Genomic DNA, 19,009 nt, shown 5'->3' on the forward strand with positions numbered 1-19,009 from the left:
TAGTCTGGACCTTTGGATGTGGGAGAAGAGACTGGAAGGTTAGTGCTTGGGTGAGTGAGTTGGAAGGTTGAATTTAGAGCCCAGAAATAGATGTGGAAGTGGCTTAGGGTGGAAGCCTGCATGGGACAGCTCCCAAGGCTGGGACCTCGAGTGCTTGGGCCCTACAATATGACCCCTAATTCCAGGAGCCTGAGGAAACGTGTCCCCCAATCGTCCTCTCTGGAGAAGGGCAGATCTGGCTTTGTTCACTGATACAAAAATCTTTATTTAAGTACAAAATATTAAATAAAACAAATATTAATTAATAATAACAGCGGCAACAATATTAATATCACAAGAGCTCTCGCCTGCTGGCCCGTAGCCTTCCTCTAGTTTTTCTCCTCTGATTCTCACAGTTCTCTGAGATAGGTGTTTCGGCAGCTGGGAAAACTAAGGCCCAGAGAGGGGAGCACACTGGTCTGAGGTCACACAGCAAGTCAGTAGGTCTGGGAGCTAAGGGAAGGGCAAAGGGGTCTCCTGGATCCAGCCAGGGCAGTGGGATTTTGGGGTTCAGGTGCAGAGGAAAGTACCTCCCCACAGTCTGGCAGTTATAAGCAGGGTGACAAAGAGGCTGAGGTGGGCAGGGCCAGGCAGGGGGGCACCCCCCGTGTGGGTCTGGGTAACCAGGTCTGGATGGTTACAGCCATTTCCAGTACAGCAAGAGACGTTGAGATGGGTGAGGCTGAAAGCTTCAGCCACAGGGAGGCGTTGGCACCAGGAGGGGGTTGCACAGCCTCTTATGGTGTAGCTTGGGTTCCCCAGTCCTGAGGAGAGAGAAGACCATGTGAGACTCCCAGCTCTCGGGCCTGGGACTGGAATTCTCACTGGGTACCAGTGAGAATACTGGTACCCAGTGAGAATTGCCCAGGTAGAATACTACCTCGTGGTGGGTACCCCCAGAGAAAGCAGCAGGTCTAAGTGTGGTCCTGGGACCCCTGGGGCTCCTTCCCTCAGACCCTTCCAGGGGATCTGTGAAGTCAAGCTTATTTTTGTAATAATGCTAAAACCTCACTTGCCTTTTCATGCTCTCACAAATATGTTGTGCTCTCACAAGGGGTTTCCTAGAAACCCTAGGACATGTGATCTTGCAACAGACTGAACGCAGAAGCAGATATGAGGGTCCAGCTGTCTTCTATTAAGCCAGATATTAAAAAGATTGCAAAATGGTAGAACAATGCCAGTCTTCTCGTTCAATTTTTTCATTTTGGACAATGTCTCCTTTTTTTCTTTCATAAAAATATGTCCACATGTCGTGCGTTTTCAATTGTTCTTTTAAAATGAACAAATACTATAGATATGACTGACGTAAGCAATAATTTTTCAGAGCGAGAAGGAATTTTGAGAGCCCAAAGTTTGAGAACCTCTGGAATAAAGGAACCTGCCCAGAACTTCACAGGATAGGATCCTGGGAGGTCCACCGGAAGTCCCACCCACCCACGGAAGTCCCACCCCCAAAGAAATCCACATTTCTGTGGCCCAAGTATACATTTCCTAATGAACAAGTCCTAATTTCTTACTGCACTCTGCACTCTCCTGAAGGAAGTCCCACCTTCTCCAACAGGATGATCCACCTCAATTAAGTCCAGCTTCATGGGAAGTTACTTCTTGCAGAACCCCCCATCCCCCCCATAAGTATCCTCTCCCAGCCTCCTAATGGCTCACCATTAGTGCCAGTGGCTTCCAGACATTGATTCATGGGGCCTCGGCAGTCAGTGAGGGAAGTCTCTTTAGAGGAACATCCATGGGTGCTGTTCCCCTCACAGCTGTAACACTGGAAGCCGTTCAGTGGCAGGTTTTGAAGCTCCAGGACTTGGAAGAAGACCAAGTGACACAGACACCAAAGAAATTAGCATGAGCGGTTCACAGCATTACATCCCCAGGACTCCCAACTCTCAGCCCTAGATGTCGTGGAGCCCTCTTGTGGTCAGGCATTGGAACAGCATCCTCTTTTGGGGGGGGGTGTTCTCTAGGGTCTGCGAGAGAAATTCCAACCGTCAGCTCCCCACGAGCCCCCACCTGCCTAGACACAGGGTAAGACGAAACAGTCCTTGCCCTCAGAGAACTTACGATTTAGAGCTACACTGTCCCATATGGTAGCCACTAGCCACATGTGGTTGTTTACATTGACATTGAAATTAATATTAAATAATAAAAAATTATTGCTTATGTTAGTCATATCTATGGATATTTACTGCATTGGAAATGAAAACCAAGAGACTTTAAAAAATGTATTAGTGGGCTTCCCTGGTGGCGCAGCGGTTGAGAGTCCGCCTGCCGATGCAGGGGATCCGGGTTCGTGCCCCGGTCTGGGAAGATCCCACATGCCGCGGAGCAGCTGGGCCCGTGAGCCATGGCCGCTGAGCCTGCGCATCCGGAGCCTGTGCTCCGCGACGGGAGAGGCCACAACAGTGAGAGGCCCGCGTATCGCAAAAAAAAAAAAAAAAAAAGTATTAGTTCATTTTAAAAGAAAACTTGAAAACTCACGACATGTGGACATATTTTTAAAAAAGAAAAAGAAAAAGGAGACATTGTCCAAGTATCAAGTGCTCAAAAGCCATGTATAGTAGAGGCTACCATATCCGACAGCATAGATACAGAACATTTCCATCACCATGGAAAGTCCTGTTGGACAGTAGTGATTTATAGAGACAGAATAACACAAAGGATCTAGATTATATTGAAGGGCAGAGTTAGGGAAATTTTCCCTGAGGACAATGTTTTAAAGCTGAGACCTAACGAATCAGAAGTAGCCAGCCAGGTGAACTCCTGGGGGAGAGGTGTTCCTGGTGGAGGGTACTGCATGTGCAAAGGCCATGAGACAGACACATGCTGGATTAGAGAGGGCATAGTAGAGTCTTTGCATTTCATTCTAAAAGCAAGGGGAAGGCGTTGAAGTGGTTGAGGAAGAGTGACATGATTTGATTTACAGTAAGCTGTTGGTGGGAATGTAAACTGATACAGCCACTATGGAAAACAGTATGCAGGTTCCTTAAACTAAAAATAGAACTACCATATGACCCAGCAATCCCACTACTGGGCATATACCCTGAGAGAACCATAATTCAAAAAGAGACATGCACCACAATGTTCACTGCAGCACTATTTACAATAGCCAGGTCATGGAACCAACCTAAATGTCCATCGACAGATGAATGGATAAAGAAGATGTGGCACATATATACAATGGAATATTACTCAGCCATAAAAAGAAACGAAACTGAGTTATTTGTAGTGAGGTAGATGGACCTAGAGTCTGTCATACAGAGTGAAGTAAGTCAGAAAGAGAAAAACAAATACCATATGCTAACGCATCTATATGGAATTAAAAAATAATGGTACTGATGAACCTAGTGGCAGGGCAGGAATAAAGAGGTAGACATAGAGAATGGACTTGATGCCATGGGGTGGGAGGGCGAAGCTGGGGCGAAGTGAGAGTAGCATCGACGTATATACACTACCGAATGTAAAATAGTTGGCTGGTGGGAAGCAGCAGCACAGCAGAGGGAGATTGGCTCGGTGCTTTGCGATGACCTAGAGGGGTGGGATAGGGAGGATGGGAGGGAATCTCAAGAGGGAGGGGATATGGGGACATGTGTATGCATATGGCTGATTCGCCTTGTTGTGCAACAGAAACTAACACGGTATTGTGAAGCAATTATACTCCAATGAAGATCTATTAAAAAAAAAAATCACTCTTGCTGCTGTGTTGAACATTGGCTGTAGGGTAGCAGGAGGACCAGCAAGGTCATTGCAACAATCTAGGTGAGCAGCCATGGTGGCTTGCACCAGGATGGTGAGCAGTGGAAGGATTCAAGAGGATATAGAAGCATAAAGCACAGGTCTCGGTGAAGCTTTGCTAGTTTCATTGAATTCCCACAAAATTCTTCTTTGAGAAAGGGCTTGATAGGTCCACTTTTCAGAGAAGGAAACAGAGAGGAGGGTTTCCCTTCAAGCAAGCAGCAGTCAGCCTGAGTGCACCTCCCCACCCCAATCCCAGGCCTCACGCCGGGTCCCCTGCCCCTTACCTGGGCCCCCATTGCATTTGGTGGTGTTGCAGCACCGCAGGAAGTGGAAGGTGTGGTTGTTGTGGAAGCCAGTGGGGCCTGGGCAGCCAGGAAGGTTGCCACAGCCTCGGGAGTGGCGCTCATCCCTTGGACTCTCTGTGGGGGCAGAGGAGGAGGTCAGATTGTTGATGAGGGGCTGAGATTGGATTTGCCCATGGTAGCAGTCCTCTGTCCATCCTCTGCTTCATCCTTCATTATAGGGCCCTCATTTTATTGGAAGCAACCATATATCTAGCCAAAAGACACAATTTCCAGCCTCCATAGGTAGAGTCAAGTGGCTAAGTTCTGGTCAACGTGATCTAAGTAGAAAGATTTTATGGGACTTCTAGAAAGGAGAACCTCAAGTGGCTAAGTTCTGGTCAACGTGATCTAAGTAGAAAGATTTTATGGGACTTCTAGAAAGGAGAACATTTACAGAAGGAGGGGTGCCCCCCTTTTGCCCCTTCTTTTCCCCCCTCCTTCTTCCTGGAACTTGGACATGAGGTCTGGAGCTCAGGCAGCCATCCTGGACTATGAGGCAATCTTGAGAATGGAAGCAATATGTAAGAAATGAGAAGACATTTGGGTTCCTGGTGACTGTGGAACTGTCCTAGTGGCCCTGGACTTCCCATCACTGGACTTTCTGTGTGAGTACTAACTTTCTACCTTGCTTAAATCCTGGTTATCTGGGGGTTGTTGTTAAGTGCAGCCTTGGGGAGGAGCAAAGCAGGGAGGGGGAGTTGCTGGCAGGTTGGGGCTCACCTTCCAGTCTCTGGTGGGTTACCACATCCAGGCACTGTTCTCCAGGGTTGCGGCATTGCAGGGTCTTGTCCCGGCCCATCTCACAGCTCATATCTGACGAGGCACAGGAAGCACATTCGAGGTAACGGCTTCGGGGAAAGTTAGGAACCTGGCCTGTTTAGGGAGGATTAGGAGGGTGAGACTCCATGGGGAGAGTCCTGGAGACCCAGCTTCCTTGAGGACTCACTTCAGCATCAATTCTTCCTTATCCCACCCTTCAGCCAATCATCAAGTGCTGTCCATCCCACCGCCTGAATCTTTCTAGAATCCATCCCCTCCTTTCCAGCTCCATGACCAGGTCAGACCTCCTTCAATACCAGCTTCCTCTCTGGCCTCCTGGTTTCCATTCTTGCCCTTCCCACCCCAGTGTATCCCACATAGCCCTAGAAGTATGTTCCTAATACGCAAATCTGACCCTGCCTCTCCTCTGCTCAACACTCTTCCATGGGTCCCCAGTGCCTTCAGAATAAAATCCAAGAAACTCAGCGTGGCTTTCAAGTTCCATCAAAGACTGGGTCCTGGTCACCTTTCCTGCCTCATCTCCCTCCACCAGCCACTCAGACTCTACACCGGTTTTCCTCAGTCCCTGAGTATACATGCTGACTCCTGCCCAGCCTTTGCATCTGCTGTGGTCTTTGCCTAGAACCCTTTCCCTGCTCCCTATTTTCCCTATCTCCTACTCATTCTTCAGAGGCCATCTTCTCCAATTTTGCCTCCTCCGAGAAGCCTTCCTTGACCTCCCAGGCTGGATTAGGTGCCTCTCGGGGCTCCCTAATCCCAGCCCTGCCCACTCTGGGTCATCCCCGTCTGGTGACAAGTCTGTTTCCCTCACTGTTTGTTTGCTTTTGGTCATGCCACATGGCTTCTGAGATCTTAGTACCCCCATCAGGGATGGAACCTGTGCCCCCTGCAGGGAAGCATGGAGTCCTAACCACTGGACTGCCAGGGAATTCCCTGTTTTTTCTTTTTTTCACTCTTTCTGTTTGTTTGCTTGTTTGTTTCCTTCTATGGATTCAGTCCCAGGAGGGTAGGGCCAGGGCTGTCTTGGTCATTATTATGTCCCAACACAACCCAGCACAAGGCTGGGGCCTGAGAAGGTATTCAATAAATATTTGTTAAATGAATGAATGAATGAACAATTACTTAAAACCCTTCTATTGTTCCCTGTGGTAGCCAGCTTCCAAGATGGCCTCCAGTGATCCCTGCTTCCTGGTATTTGTCCCTTGTGTAGTCCCTTCCCATAAGGAATAGAGCTGACCTGTGGAACCAGTAGGATACTGTGGAAATGATGGTGTGTGACTTCTGTGTTAGATCACACAAGACATTGAGATTTCTTCCCGGCTCTCTCTTGGACCACTTGCTCTGGGGGAAGCCAGCTGCCATGTTGTAAGGACACTCAAGCAGCCCCACCGTGAGGTCTACATGGTGAGGAGCTGAGACTTTTGCCAAAGCCATGGGAGCTGGTCATCCGTGTGAATGAAGCTACCTTGGGCGCCTTCTGATGACTGCAGTCCACCGTCATCTTGACTACGACATGATGAAAGACGCAGAACCGCCTAGCTAAGCCACTCCCAGAATCATGACCTTCAAAAACTTTGTGAAAGAATACATGCTTACTTTTGTTTTAAGCTTTGGGGCAATCTTTAATGCAGCGATAGATATTTAATACACTACCCAATCATGTCAGAGGTCAAAGCCTCATCTGATCGATCTGTGATAAACTGGCCTCTCACACGGACCTTCCAGTCCAGGCCAAGTGGATGAGTTACTTTTCCCTGGAAACACCAGAGTCATCCCTCTGCCTAGGCCTTGGCTCACACCATTCCCAAGCCTGGCATGCCCTTCCCTTCGTGACCCCAGATACCCGAGTTTGAGTTTGGGCCAAGTCTTAGAGAAATGAGAGGGCTCTCTGAGCCAAGGCTCTCCACGGGCAGGCCAGCAGCTGTAATTAGGTGAATCACTTATCTCCAAAGCCAGATCTTTCCCACCCTCTCCCAAAAGAAAAAGAACTAAAAGGCTGACAGCCCACATCTTCTAATATGAACCACCATGAAAATGAAAACACGAGCTGCCATCACTGTCAAAATAGCTCATACCACGCATGGGTCTCCTCTGTGAGCTCTTCTTCTTATGTCACTCTTCTAAATGTGGGTGATCCTCAGGCTCTGTCTTAGGCCCTTTTTTCATTTCTCATGGTACACACTCTCTCCCATGGGATGTTATCCATTGACACAGTTTTATCTCCACCTACCTGCTGGGAACTCAGAAATCTCTCTCCAGGTAAGACTTCTCTCCCAGCTCCATAGCTGGGCCTCCTGGAGGCCCTTCAAACACCTGAATCTCTACCTGCCCCCAACAAGACTCTCCATCTTCTCCAAACTGCTCCTTCTCCTGAATTCCACATCTCTGAGATGGCCCCATCTGGTCCCCCAGGGTAGAATCCTGGCAGACTCCTTGATCCTCCATATCTAGGCACCCATCTGATACTTCCACTGCCCTGTCTCCTGGTTCTGTAATCCTTTTGCTCTACTGTTTCTGATATCCAGTAAGTACATCTATTGAGTTCTTAATTTTAGTTCCTGTTCTTTTTTTGGTTTTATTTAGTGCCTGTTCTTTATTTCTGTTGGAATCATTTAAAAATTGGTTTCCAGATTTCTGCTAAAAAGTAACCTTTCCTCTATTTTCTTGAATATATTGATCATAGCTCTTTTAAAGTTCCCCTGTCTAGTAACTCCAATATCTGATTCATGGGCTTCCCTGGTGGCGCAGTGGTTGAGGGTCCGCCTGCCGATGCAGGGGACACGTGTTCGTGCCCCAGTCCAGGAAGATCCCACATGCCGCGGAGCGGTTGGGCCTGTGAGCCATAGCCGCTGAGCCTGTGCGTCCGGAACCTGTGCTCCGCAACGGGAGAGGCCACAACAGTGAGAGGCTCGCATACCGCAAAAAAAAAAAAAAAAAAATATGATTCATGACAAGTCTGTTTCTATTGTGGGATTTTTCTCTTGGTTTCCGGTCAGTTGGTCCTTTCTGTTCTCTTCAGGGTACCTTGTACGTTTTGACTAGATGCCAGACACAGACGACTATTTGTAAAGGCTCTAAATGATGTTATATTCTGCCAGAGAGGATTAGGTTTTCTTTCTGTCTAAGATCCGACGTATGCATTTTTAGGGCTGGTCTATTTCAGTTTTGCCCTTACTCCTAGGATGTGGTCCCAGGGGAAAGCCTGAGACCTCTCTTTCCAGCGCGGCAACTTTGGTCCCCCCAGCGTCATATGCCTGCTGGAATTCCTGCTCAGTGCTGTAGCTTCCCAGATACTATTTTCTGTAGAGTTCCTTGGAGTCTCACCCTATGCATGCACGGCTTGCCAATGACTTGAAGGAAATTTGCAGATTTGGGGACTCCCTTTTCTGTAGTTCCATGCATTCCAGGATTTTACTTCTCATTTTCCAGACACTCTGGCAACCCCAGACTCCAACCTCTGCCTTGTCAGTCTAGCGACGATCTCTTTTCTATTTGCGTTCTAGTTCCCTTCCAGAGCAGTGAATTGGCAAGTGCATTCAAGGAAAAAGCCAGCTTGTCTGTGGAATTCGACTTCTGTGCTCCCCTTATTTCGAAGATTGGAGCACCTCAACTTCCTCTCTTCATTTGCTTGCTCTTGAGTGACTTTAATCATTGTTTATAATTTGTCCAGCTTTTATAACCATCATTGGCAGGGGGGTTGGTCTGATACAGGTGACTCCACATGACCAGAACTGCATAACCACCCCTACATCTAATCCATTATCACACTCTGCTCATCTACCTGCTAAATAGCTCGTAACTCCAACCACTTCTCTCCATTTGCACAGCAGACACTCTCTTCTTCTTCTTCTTTTTTTTTTTTTTTTCAGCTGCACCACGCGGCATGTGGGATCTTAGTTCCCCCACCAGGGAATGAACCCGCGTCCCCTGCAGTGGAAGCACGGAGTCTAACCACTGGACCGCCAGGGAAATCCCTACACTCTCTTCTTTATCTGGACAACCTCACGCACCTCCAAGTTGGTCTCCCCTCATCTACCTTCCCTCCATCCTTCCTTCCCTCCTATCTCTCTTCCACTCTGAGGTCAGAATAACATGTCAAAAAACACAAATCTGAGGGCTTCCCTGGTGGCGCAGTGGTTGAGAGTCCGCCTGCCGATGCAGGGGACATGGGTTCGTGCCCCGGTCCTGGAAGATCCCACATGCCACGGAGCGGCTGGGCCCGTCAGCCATGGCCGCTGAGCCTGCGCGTCTGGAGCCTGTGCTCCACAATGGGAGAGGCCACAACAGTGAGAGGCCCGCGTACAGGAAAAAAAAAAAAAAAAATCTGATAGTGATGCTCTGTACTTGAAACGCTTTCATGACCTCCCAGTGTTTCCCAGATGAAGTCTATATGCCCCACCATAGCCTAGAAGGCCCTGTATAATGTGACCTTGCCAATTTCAGCAGTTCCTCTTGCCCCATCTCGCCCTTCCTCCAGCCATGCTACTCTCACCCTCCTCTGGGCCTTTATATCTGTTGCTCCCTCTGTCTGGAAAAGCCTTTCTACTGTCTTTTTAACAGTCTGACTCCTATTCATCCCTCAAGATCCAGCTTAGCTGTTGCTTCCTGTATAGGAAACCTTCCCTGACCTGAGTCAAGTATCTCTTGATTCTTAGTTATCTCAGCCCTGATCACTCTGGCCTCTGTTTCCCCTGTCTCAGCCCTGACAATTCTGGACTGTGCTTCCCTATTACAGCTCTGACCTCTCTGGTCTCTGTTTCCCCTATCATGGTCCTGACTCCCTTGCATGTGCTTCCGCATCCCAGCTGCAACTAATCAGGGCAGTCACCGTCAGGTGATGGGTCCGTCCGCCTCCCCCCAGCCCCGTCCACATACACATACACGCTAGACTATGAGCCCCATAGGGGCAGGGCCCAAGGCTATCTTGGTCACTCCTGTGTCCCCAGTATCACAGAAGAACAGGATGTGGTTTAACCAACTATTCTAGTCATCACAAACAGGGTAAAATGGTGTTAGATATGGGGCTGATAGGGACTTCCCTGGTGGTCTAGTGGTTAAGATTGAGCACTTCCAATGCAGGTGGCATGGGTTCGATCCCTGGTCAGGGAACTAAGATCCTACATGCTGCGTGGCATGGCCAAAAAGATAAAAGGGGGGAAGCTGATATAGATATATTAGTTATTAAATTACTGAATTGACAGCTGCTGCCCAAGAGGACCCCTGACCGCTCCCAACCCTCTCTGTACTTTATTTTTTTGGCCACGCTGCACAGCTTGTGGGATCTCAGTTCCCCGACCAGGGATTGAACCTGGGTCACAGCAGTAAAAGCCCAGAATCCTAACCACTAGGCCACCAGGGAACTCCCTGCAAACCTGGCTTTAGAACTCTCATGTCCTCAAGATCCACTAAAGGGGTGACACCAGGCCCAGCAAGTGGCCTCCAGTTCTGACTGGTCAATATTATTCTGCGGCACTGACCAATATGGTTAAATATTTTGACTATTATCTCTGATTACGAGTATTATTTAGACTCAATTACAAGTGCTTTCCTTCAGCACATCTAACAGAGAGAGGAAGCCATCTAACAGAGAGAGGAAGCCAGCATCCTCTCTTGTCATTTCCTTGAAAATAAATCTCTGATTCAGTCCCCACCAACAGATGAAAGTTCAAGGTCAGGATAAATGAAAATCTAGTGTAATCGGGATGGATGAAGAACAAGGGAAAAAACCCAGTGCAGAGGCAGGTGCTCTGCTTCCTGACGTCATTGTGACTAGACTGGCCTGAACCCATTTCCTTCCTCACCAGGGTCAGAAAGAGGAATCTGTCTGACTGTGCACCATGGGTCCATTCGCTCCCCAACCTTCCTCTGCTGTGAGAACTTGGGGAATTTGAGCCTTTCTAAGTCTTTTTCTTATGCTGACCAGAGCCTAAAGGCATGAAACTCAACAAAAAGCCTTATGGAAGTTTCTTCACATTCTTATTTGTTGCCCAACTTAAGAATCATCGATTCTAGGGAACTTTCCAAGCCCACGGCAGCCTGTCTGATTCCCTCCTATTCTGACTTCCTTTAAGAACTCTGAGTCTTTGGTATCTCTGGTCTTTGTATCCCTTGCTGAGCATCTATTGCTTGAATCATCTCCTGTCCCATGAAAAAAGTTACATGGCGAAAACATCAGTGAGATACCTCACGTACCTCTCAAGTGGGTGTGTGTGTGTGGCTTCTTAAAGGCAGGTGTTGCATCTTATAAATAACAACCACACACACACACATACACACACCCCCACAAACACATATGAGATGGGATAGGATTAGGGATGGGATGCGTTTGTAGATGAGAGTGGGATTGGGGACAGTTGAGATGAGGTGGGGTTGATTAGGGGATAGGATGAGAGATGTCTTTGGAAGGAGGATGGGTTTGAGTTGGAGCGTGTTGAGGATAAAAGGAAGTTGGGGACAGGATTGGAGGTGAGGTTGAGTTGGGGTTGGAGCCAGGCTGGAGATGTGTTTAGGATAAGGAAAGGTTTGGGCCGGGGTAAGGCATGGAGCTGGGGTTGGGGTGGCCTAGGATGAGGGATAGGACCAGGATGATGATGGAGGTTGAGCTGGGGATGGTTTGGGGTTGGGGATGGTGAGGGCTGCCCTACTCACCAGGACTGGGCTTGTTGCACAAGTCTGACCCACACACGGCCTCTGTCAGGGTGATGATCTGCGTGCCAGTCCGATAGCTCATGGTCCTGTTGGTCTTTTCTGGGTGGGTACAGCCTCTCTCCACCACCTCCAGCTCATCACCTTCTATAAGGAATGTCTCATTGTCACCGCAGAGGCTCCCCTGGGCCCAACCAGCCTCTGACACTCCTGGTTACAAGGTCACCCGCTCCCAGGGCTGATCCCTGCCAGGCCTCTCCTCTTGCTTGAGTCCAACTCTCTCTGTTCTAGAGCTATGCACCCTCCCCCCAACCCCCTACACTGGAAGCCTACTTTCTTTTAGTGATAACACCATCCCTGGGACCTTCTGGATCCTTCTACCCGCTCCCTCCTAGCTTGGTGATCTTAGCAGGGAGATGCCTCTGATAGGAACCTTTAAAGGAAAATGCTTTGAGCTTACCAAAAATATAAGAGAATGATGTAATAAATACTGTGCTTTCATCACCAAACTTTATAAAATATTAGCATTTTGCTATATTTGTTTCAGATCTTTTTAAAAAAAGAAACCAAGTTTAAAAGACAGTTAAAGCCTCCTGGTTACCTCCCTCCCTCAAATCCCACTTCCCTTACGCTCTGTCCAGAGGCAACCACAGGTGTAGGTAATTCTAACACCTCTGTATGCAGAATATTTATTATTGTTTATTTGTATATCGTTTATTTATTTTGATTGTTAGATACTATTTCTATTAAAAGGTGTCAAACTCTGCAACATGCTTTTTTGTTTTTCTTTCAACCTTACATTTTTGACACGTATCCAGGTTAATACCTGCAGCCCTAGCTCCTTCATTTAAGCTGCTGTGGGGTATAATGCGTGATTATACTGTAACGTCTTTCCTCTGCTGACAACTGACTTCAGTCTTTCCAGTTTTCCATATCACAAACGTTCAGTCTAAGAACATTCTTTGACAGGTGTCTCTGGGCAAGTGTGGCCAAGGTTCTCTGGGGTCTCTACATTCCTAGAAGTCCAACTGCTTGTTGTAGGGTATGTTCATCTTTAACCAGATATTGCCTATTGCCACGTGGCTCTGTTTGGTGGATGCACCAATTTACCCCCTAACAGCAAAGCCCGCATCTCCACAGCCTCATCGACCTCAGTATCGTCAGATTTTTCTTTTCTTTTTTTGCTGCACCAAGTGGTATGCCGGATCTTAGTTCCCCAACCAGGGATCGAACCCGTGCCCGCTGCACTGGGAGCACAGAGTCTTAACTACTGGACTTCCAGGGAAGTCCCTGTCAGAGTTTTAAATGCTTGTCCATCTGGGGGCTTGTAACCGGTCTCCGTGTCTTTTTCATGCGTATTTCCCCGATGGCTCGTGAAATAAGGTTTCTTTGTCACTCCCGTTCCCTGCTCCAGCTCACCTTCCCATATGCGCAGGACCGTGGTCCTGCAGAGGTCCTGGTCGGGGGCACACTCTTCCACCCTGCAACTCCCGGTAGTCTTACACAGCATGCACCGCAGGCCCCAGGAGACTGGGGGCAGAGGGGGGAGAGGAGAGGTGTTATCGCTCTGCGCCAGGATCCCGCTCTCGCCCCCTTAAGCCCCAACACCTGGACCAAGTCTCCAGGCCAGGTGCACTCAGGTTCGGACTCCACTTTTGCCCGCCCCTGGGTTCCAAGGCTGGTTTCCAAACCGCTATACCATCCTTAGGCCAACGTTCTATCTCCACCCTCTACCCTAAAGTTCTTTCTCCGTCCACAGGTCCTTCCCAAGTCCAGCCCTCGCTCGCTTTCCCTTTCACTCTGTCTGAGCGCCGGGCCCATCCTGAAACTCCAACCCCCCTCCTCTCCGCAGGTGTGGACGTTCTAGCCCGGCTCCCAATTAGGTCCTTTCCTCCACCCCGCCCGCCTCGGCCTACTCCGCCTCGCGAGCTCTCCTAGGGGTGTTCTAGCCTCACCAACTCCAGCTAGTCTTTATGTTCTACCCCCGTTCCCGGTGCCCTCCACTAATGCCCACTGGCTCTCCTCCCCTCCGTAGCCTCTCCCCAGCGTTCTCTCTCTCCACCCAACAGTCCACACCGAACTTCTGACTCCGCGTATCAGCCGTGCGGAGATTCTAATCCCACTACTACTGTGGCCTCCCCAGAAGTTCTCCCCGCTCCCACTAGCTGCTCCGGAACTGTTAGCCCCTCCCACTTCCCCTCCCCGAAGTTCTGGCCCCGCCCACTAGCTCCGCCCCAAAGGCCTATCCCTGCCCATCGCGTCTCCCTTGCGGTCCCTTCCCCGCTCCAAATTCGGAGTCCCCTTCCGAGTCGTTACTCATTCTAGGCCTCCCGCGGTCCGGAAAGCTTTCCCGGTTATTCATTACCGAACCATCTCCCAACCCCTACCCCCAACCCGGCCCTGCCGCGCCCTGACAGCAGTTCCTTCTCAACTTCCTTTCGTTTTCCAACCCTTTTTAGATTTTCCAGAGAAAGGAGGTGAGAGGTCTCGTCGGCTAGAGGATAGTGAAAGGGAAGGCACCTCGAAGGACGAGCCTTGGGTCCCCGGCCCCCGGCTCCGCGACGCTGAGCCTGACTTTCTTTAGACCTTTTGTTAAATGAGACGGTGTCCTCCCTGTCTTGCAAATGTGTCTGTGTGTGCGTGTGTGTGTGCGTGTGTGTGTGTGTGTGTGTGTGTGTGTGTAGGGGGGGAGGGGGTGATCTGATAGAGGGGAGAGGGCTGTAGGAGCCCCCTGCGGGTCAGAATCCCACTTACAAGGACTTGCTGTGTGACCTTGGACCAGTTACTTAACCTCTCTGTGCCTCAGTTTCTCTGTAAAACGAGGTTAAAATAGTTCCGCCCGCCCAGTTGGCAGTTGCAAGGAAGGAGCTTAGAAGAGTGCCTGGACTAAAGAGCGTACTCACTACATGGCGGCTGTTGTTAAGCGCCTTCGCTCTACGAATATTTCCTGAGCGTCTACTGTGTGCCTGGTACCGTGCCGTGTGAGGCTGCAGACAGCAGGAGAATTATTATTTGAATGTGGGTGGAGGGGCTGGGGACTGAGCCCTCCTCCAAGTCATCAGACTCTGAGCTCTCTTCCCTTCCTCTCCCGCCTCCCTTCCCTCCGGTCTGACCCGGTCCCCAGCGCAGAGATTCGGGCACCCAGCCCCTACCTGGAATGCAGGTCTGAGCCAACAATAGCAGCACCGGCAGCGGGCGGCCCATGTCCGGCGGCGGCTCCTCTCCGCGGTCTCCCTGCACCTCTCAGTCTGGCCTCCGGGAGGAGACAGTTATGTGGCCCTGGGGGCTCCTCCCAGAGGTTTGCGAAAGAGCGAGTCAGCTCCAGATGCGTGGGTCATCCACCCCCACCCACCTTCCTCAAAACTTCCTTTACCAGGACGCGCCAGCGAGGGGTAGGGGGGTGGCTCTGCTCTGACTCACGCTGGCCGTGGTCACAGCTCTCCCCAGACTGCCTGGGTGCAAATTCCATTTCTCTCTCTTCCTGCCATGGGACCTTGGGCAAGGGCCCTCACCCCTCGGATTAAAATTTGTCACGAGGGGAAATATGTGCCTATTATTAGATAATATAGGTCTTTCTTTAGTTTTGTTAGGAAGGATAATGGTATTGTGGTTATATGGGAAAATGTCTTTATCATTTAGAGCTGCACGCTGAAATATTTGGGGATGAAATAATACAATGTCTCCATTTACCTTAAAACACTTCAGCCAAAAAGTAGATATTGCTGTTATGACCATGGTTTTGTGGTTATGTGGAAAACTTTTTCTTATATTTTACAGAGATGCTCAATGAAATATTTAGAGGTTGAATGTCATCGGTGTCTGCATTTACCTTGAAATATTTTAGGAAAAAAGAAAGGCAAAATAGCAAAATAGCTGTATCAATTATATCGAGGTAATTTATATGCCATTCTATCTCCTCTGTGTTTGTAAATGTTCATAATAAGTTTTTTAAAAGGAAAATAAAGTGCCAAAGGTAACATAGTCTCTCCCTCCCAGTCAGAACAATTTAATGCAGTTGAATTAAATGCCTGAAACAGTCACTGGCCCACATGGAGGGCTCAACAATCTCTGTCAACATTTACTGAGGACCTACTTTGTGCCAGGCACTGGTCCAGAAGCTGGGGACACAGCAGGAAAGTCCCTGCCCTTGTGACAATAGGGAGTAAATATATGTTATCTAATCTATTGCTGTCAGGCTGTGATAAGTAAAGTGCAGAAAAACAAACCAGATTGAAGGAGGTGCAAGGGTACAAGTGAGGCAAGGTTGGTTTTAGGCCAGGTAATCCAGGAGGGCTTTCCTGAGGAGGTGATATTTGAAGAGCGGCTGAAGGTAGTGAGGGAAGAAGTCCAGGCAGATGGTCCAGGAAGAATTCCAGGGAGAGGAAACTGCCAGTACAAAGACCCTGAGGTGGGAGCAGACCTGATGAGATCTAGGAACAGCAGAGAGGCCAGTGTGGCTGGAACAGTAATAGGCTATGAGTAAGCAGGCGCTACCTCTACCACTGCAATAATGATTATACTACTGTTATTCTTACTAATGCATCAAAATCTTAAGGTAATCATTTTAAGATAAGGTAAGGAAAATCCCAAAGAAATTCTCTTTTCTAAGAGGTTAAGAGTGTGGGGGCTGACACCAGACTGTGAGGGTTCAAATTTTAGCTATTCAATAGCTGTGCTGACTTGGGCAGGTTACTTAACCTCTCTGTGCCTCAAGTCCTCTATCTGGAAAGTAAAGCTAAGCGCCTCCCTCCCAGGGCTTGTGGGCTAGCGACAGAAAAGTGTACACCCAAGGCACTTGCACAGTGCCTGGCACATAGCAAGTGCTCAATAAAAATCATGTGGAGGGCTTCCCTGGTGGCGCAGTGGTTGAGAGTCCACCTGCCAATGCAGGGGATACGGGTTCGTGCCCTGGTCTGGGAAGATCTCACATGCCGCGGAGCGGCTGGGCCCGTGAGCCATGGACGCTAAGGCTGCGCATCCGGAGCCTGTGCTCCGCAACGGGAGAGGCCACAGCAGTGAGAGGCCCGCGTACCGCAAAAAAAAAAAAAAAAAAAATCATGTGGAAAATGGGGTCCCTCTTGGGGCTGGCGTGAAGACTGAATGAGATATTAATGCATATGACGTGGGGAGATAGAAAGTCGGGGTGTTGGTCCAAGTAGGCTTGAGACCCAGCTCACCTACTTGCTCCTGGGCGACCCTGGGCAGATGGCTTCACACCACAGATCTTTGCTTTTCCCAGCTGTGACATGGATCTGGGGTGGGTGGAGGCATCTCTCAGTGAAAGGTAGGTTCAAGTTTGGGATCACATGGAGCTGTGTGGTCTGGCACAACCACTTCCTGGCCGGATGACCTCATTGCTCCGGACCACGATTTTCTCTTTTTTAAATATATTTATTTATTTATTTATTTTTGGCTGCATTGGGTCTTCGTTGCTGCACGCGGGCTTTCTCTCGTTGCGGCGAGCGGGGGCTACTCTTCGTTGTGGTGTGTGGGCTTCTCATTGCGGTGGCTTCTCTTGTTGCGGAGCACGGACTCTAGGTGCACGGGCTTCAGTAGTTGTGGCATGAGGGCTCAGTAGTTGTGGCTCGTGGGCTCTAGAGCACAGGCTCAGTAGCTGTGGCGCACAGGCTTAGTTGCTCTGTGGATGTGGGATCTTCTCGGACCAGGGCTCAAACCCATGTCTCCTGCATTGCCAGGCGGATTCTTAACCACTGCGCCACCAGGGAAGCCCCACGATTTTCTCTTTTATTTGAAGAATGAGAGAAATAACTCGGAGCCTTCCCATCCCAACTTCAGACTGCTCTGGTCTCCCGATCTGTCCATCTGTCTCTCCCTTTCTGTTTCTCTGTGTTTTTCTATCTCTGTCTTGCTCCTTTTCTTTGCCTCTCTATGTCTCTCTCCATCTTATCTCTCTGACTCTCTGTCCTCTATCTCTGTGTCTCTGTATCTTTTTTTCTGTCTCTCTGCCTCTGTTGTCTGTCTCTCTCAATGCCTGTCTTTGTTTCTTTGTCTCTTTCTGTCTCTCTGTCTCTGTCTCTGACTTGTTCTCTCTCTCCCTCTCAAGTGACACACACTGTGAGGTCCAGTGACGTGTTACAGGAGGGGGCAGGCAGGGGGCTGGGCCGTGCACAATCCCAGAAAAGCGGCAGGAATGTCAGCTCCTTCCTCCCCGTGACTCACCTGGGCCTCACCCAGCTCCTACCTGCCTGCTGGGTCCTGGGCGAGGCCCATGGGTTTCGGGGGCTTCCCGGGGCTGAGTAAAGGAGAATCTCGTGCAGAGACAGAGAGGGAGAGAGATCGAGAGAGACAGAGACAGAGAAAGAGACAGACAGGAAGGAGAGAGAGTGAGAGAGAGATAGAGCCAGAGGCCCAAGACAGACAGACTCAGGGGAAATCAGAGAGGGAGAGAGACAGAGACTTGACATATACACACTACTCTATTTAAAATAGATAACCAGGGACTTCCCTGGCGGTCCAGTGGCTAAGACTCTGCGCTTCCACTGCAGCGGACACAGGTTCGATCCCTGGTCAGGGAACTAAGATCCCGCAGACTGCGCAGCCAAAAAAAAAAAGTAGATAACCAACATGGACCTACTGTATAGCACAGGGAACTCTGCTCAATATTCTGTAATAACCTAAATGGGAACAGAATTTGAAAAAGAATAGACATATGTATATGTATAACTGAATCACTTTGCTGTACACCTGAAACTAATACAACATTGTAAATCAACTATAGTCCAATATAAAATAATTTTTTTTTTTTTTTTCCAGTACGCGGGCCTCTCACTGCTGCGGCCTCTCCCGCCGCGGAGCACAGGCTCCGGACGCGCAGGCCCAGCGGCCATGGCGCACGGGCCCAGCCGCTCCGCGGCATTTGGGATCCCCCCCGGACCGGGGCATGAACCCGCGTCCCTCGCATCGGCAGGCGGACCCCCAACCACTGCACCACCAGGGAAGCCCTAAAATAAAAATTTTTGAAAAAAGATGAAAAGGTTCTGAAGATTGGTTGCACAACAATGTGAATGTACTTAACACTACTGAACTGTACATGTAAAATGATTAAAATAGTAAATTTTATGTTACATGCATTTTATCAAAATTATTTTATTTTATTTTATTTTTTTTTGCGATACGCGGGCCCCTCACTGTTGTGTCCTCTGTCGTTGCGGAGCACAGGCTCCGGATGCGCAGGCTCGGCGGCCATGGCTCACGGACCCAGCCGCTCCGCGGCATGTGGGATCCTCCCGGACCGGGGCACGAACCCGTGTCCCCTGCATCGGCAGGCGGACTCTCAACCACTGCGCCACCAGGGAAGCCCCCCAAATTAATTTTTTTTCATTAAAAAAAAAAAAAGGAAAAAAGAAAATAGCAGCTGAGAGCCAAGCAAGAAACAGAGGGACAGAGAGAGACTGACAGATGGAGTTAGTGAGAACGACCTCCAATTGCCTTTACTGAGA

The 19,009-nt window shown here is 49.3% G+C and overlaps 1 protein-coding gene and 1 long non-coding RNA gene across 5 annotated transcripts; one reads left to right on the forward strand and one right to left on the reverse strand.

The window, feature by feature from the left end:
* Positions 1-240: 240 nt before the first annotated feature.
* On the reverse strand, positions 241-14,857 carry PLAUR (plasminogen activator, urokinase receptor). 3 transcript variants are annotated; one of them, XM_033845083.2, is made up of 7 exons: positions 14,702-14,857; positions 12,969-13,079; positions 11,553-11,693; positions 4,845-4,997; positions 4,065-4,199; positions 1,702-1,848; positions 241-803 (listed from the first exon to the last, which is right to left on the reverse strand). In XM_033845083.2, exons 1-7 carry the CDS (start codon positions 14,751-14,753, stop codon positions 550-552), a joined length of 993 nt encoding a protein of 330 aa, XP_033700974.1. In that variant the 5' UTR covers positions 14,754-14,857; the 3' UTR covers positions 241-549. The 3 variants fall into 3 exon arrangements, with proteins under 3 accessions (XP_033700974.1, XP_033700973.1, XP_033700976.1); XM_033845082.2 differs by having other exon boundaries at positions 11,553-11,696; positions 14,702-14,856; XM_033845085.2 differs by lacking the exon at positions 11,553-11,693.
* Positions 13,923-18,656, forward strand: LOC117309085 (uncharacterized). 2 transcript variants are annotated; one of them, XR_012328008.1, is made up of 3 exons: positions 13,923-14,026; positions 15,327-15,441; positions 18,324-18,656. It is a non-coding gene; the product is annotated as an uncharacterized lncRNA (long non-coding RNA). The 2 variants fall into 2 exon arrangements; XR_004523347.2 differs by lacking the exon at positions 13,923-14,026 and adding an exon at positions 14,706-14,847 and having other exon boundaries at positions 18,324-18,655.
* Positions 18,657-19,009: the final 353 nt, after the last annotated feature.

This window comes from Tursiops truncatus, chromosome 19 (assembly GCF_011762595.2).
Source record: "Tursiops truncatus isolate mTurTru1 chromosome 19, mTurTru1.mat.Y, whole genome shotgun sequence".
NCBI lineage: Eukaryota > Metazoa > Chordata > Mammalia > Artiodactyla > Delphinidae > Tursiops > Tursiops truncatus.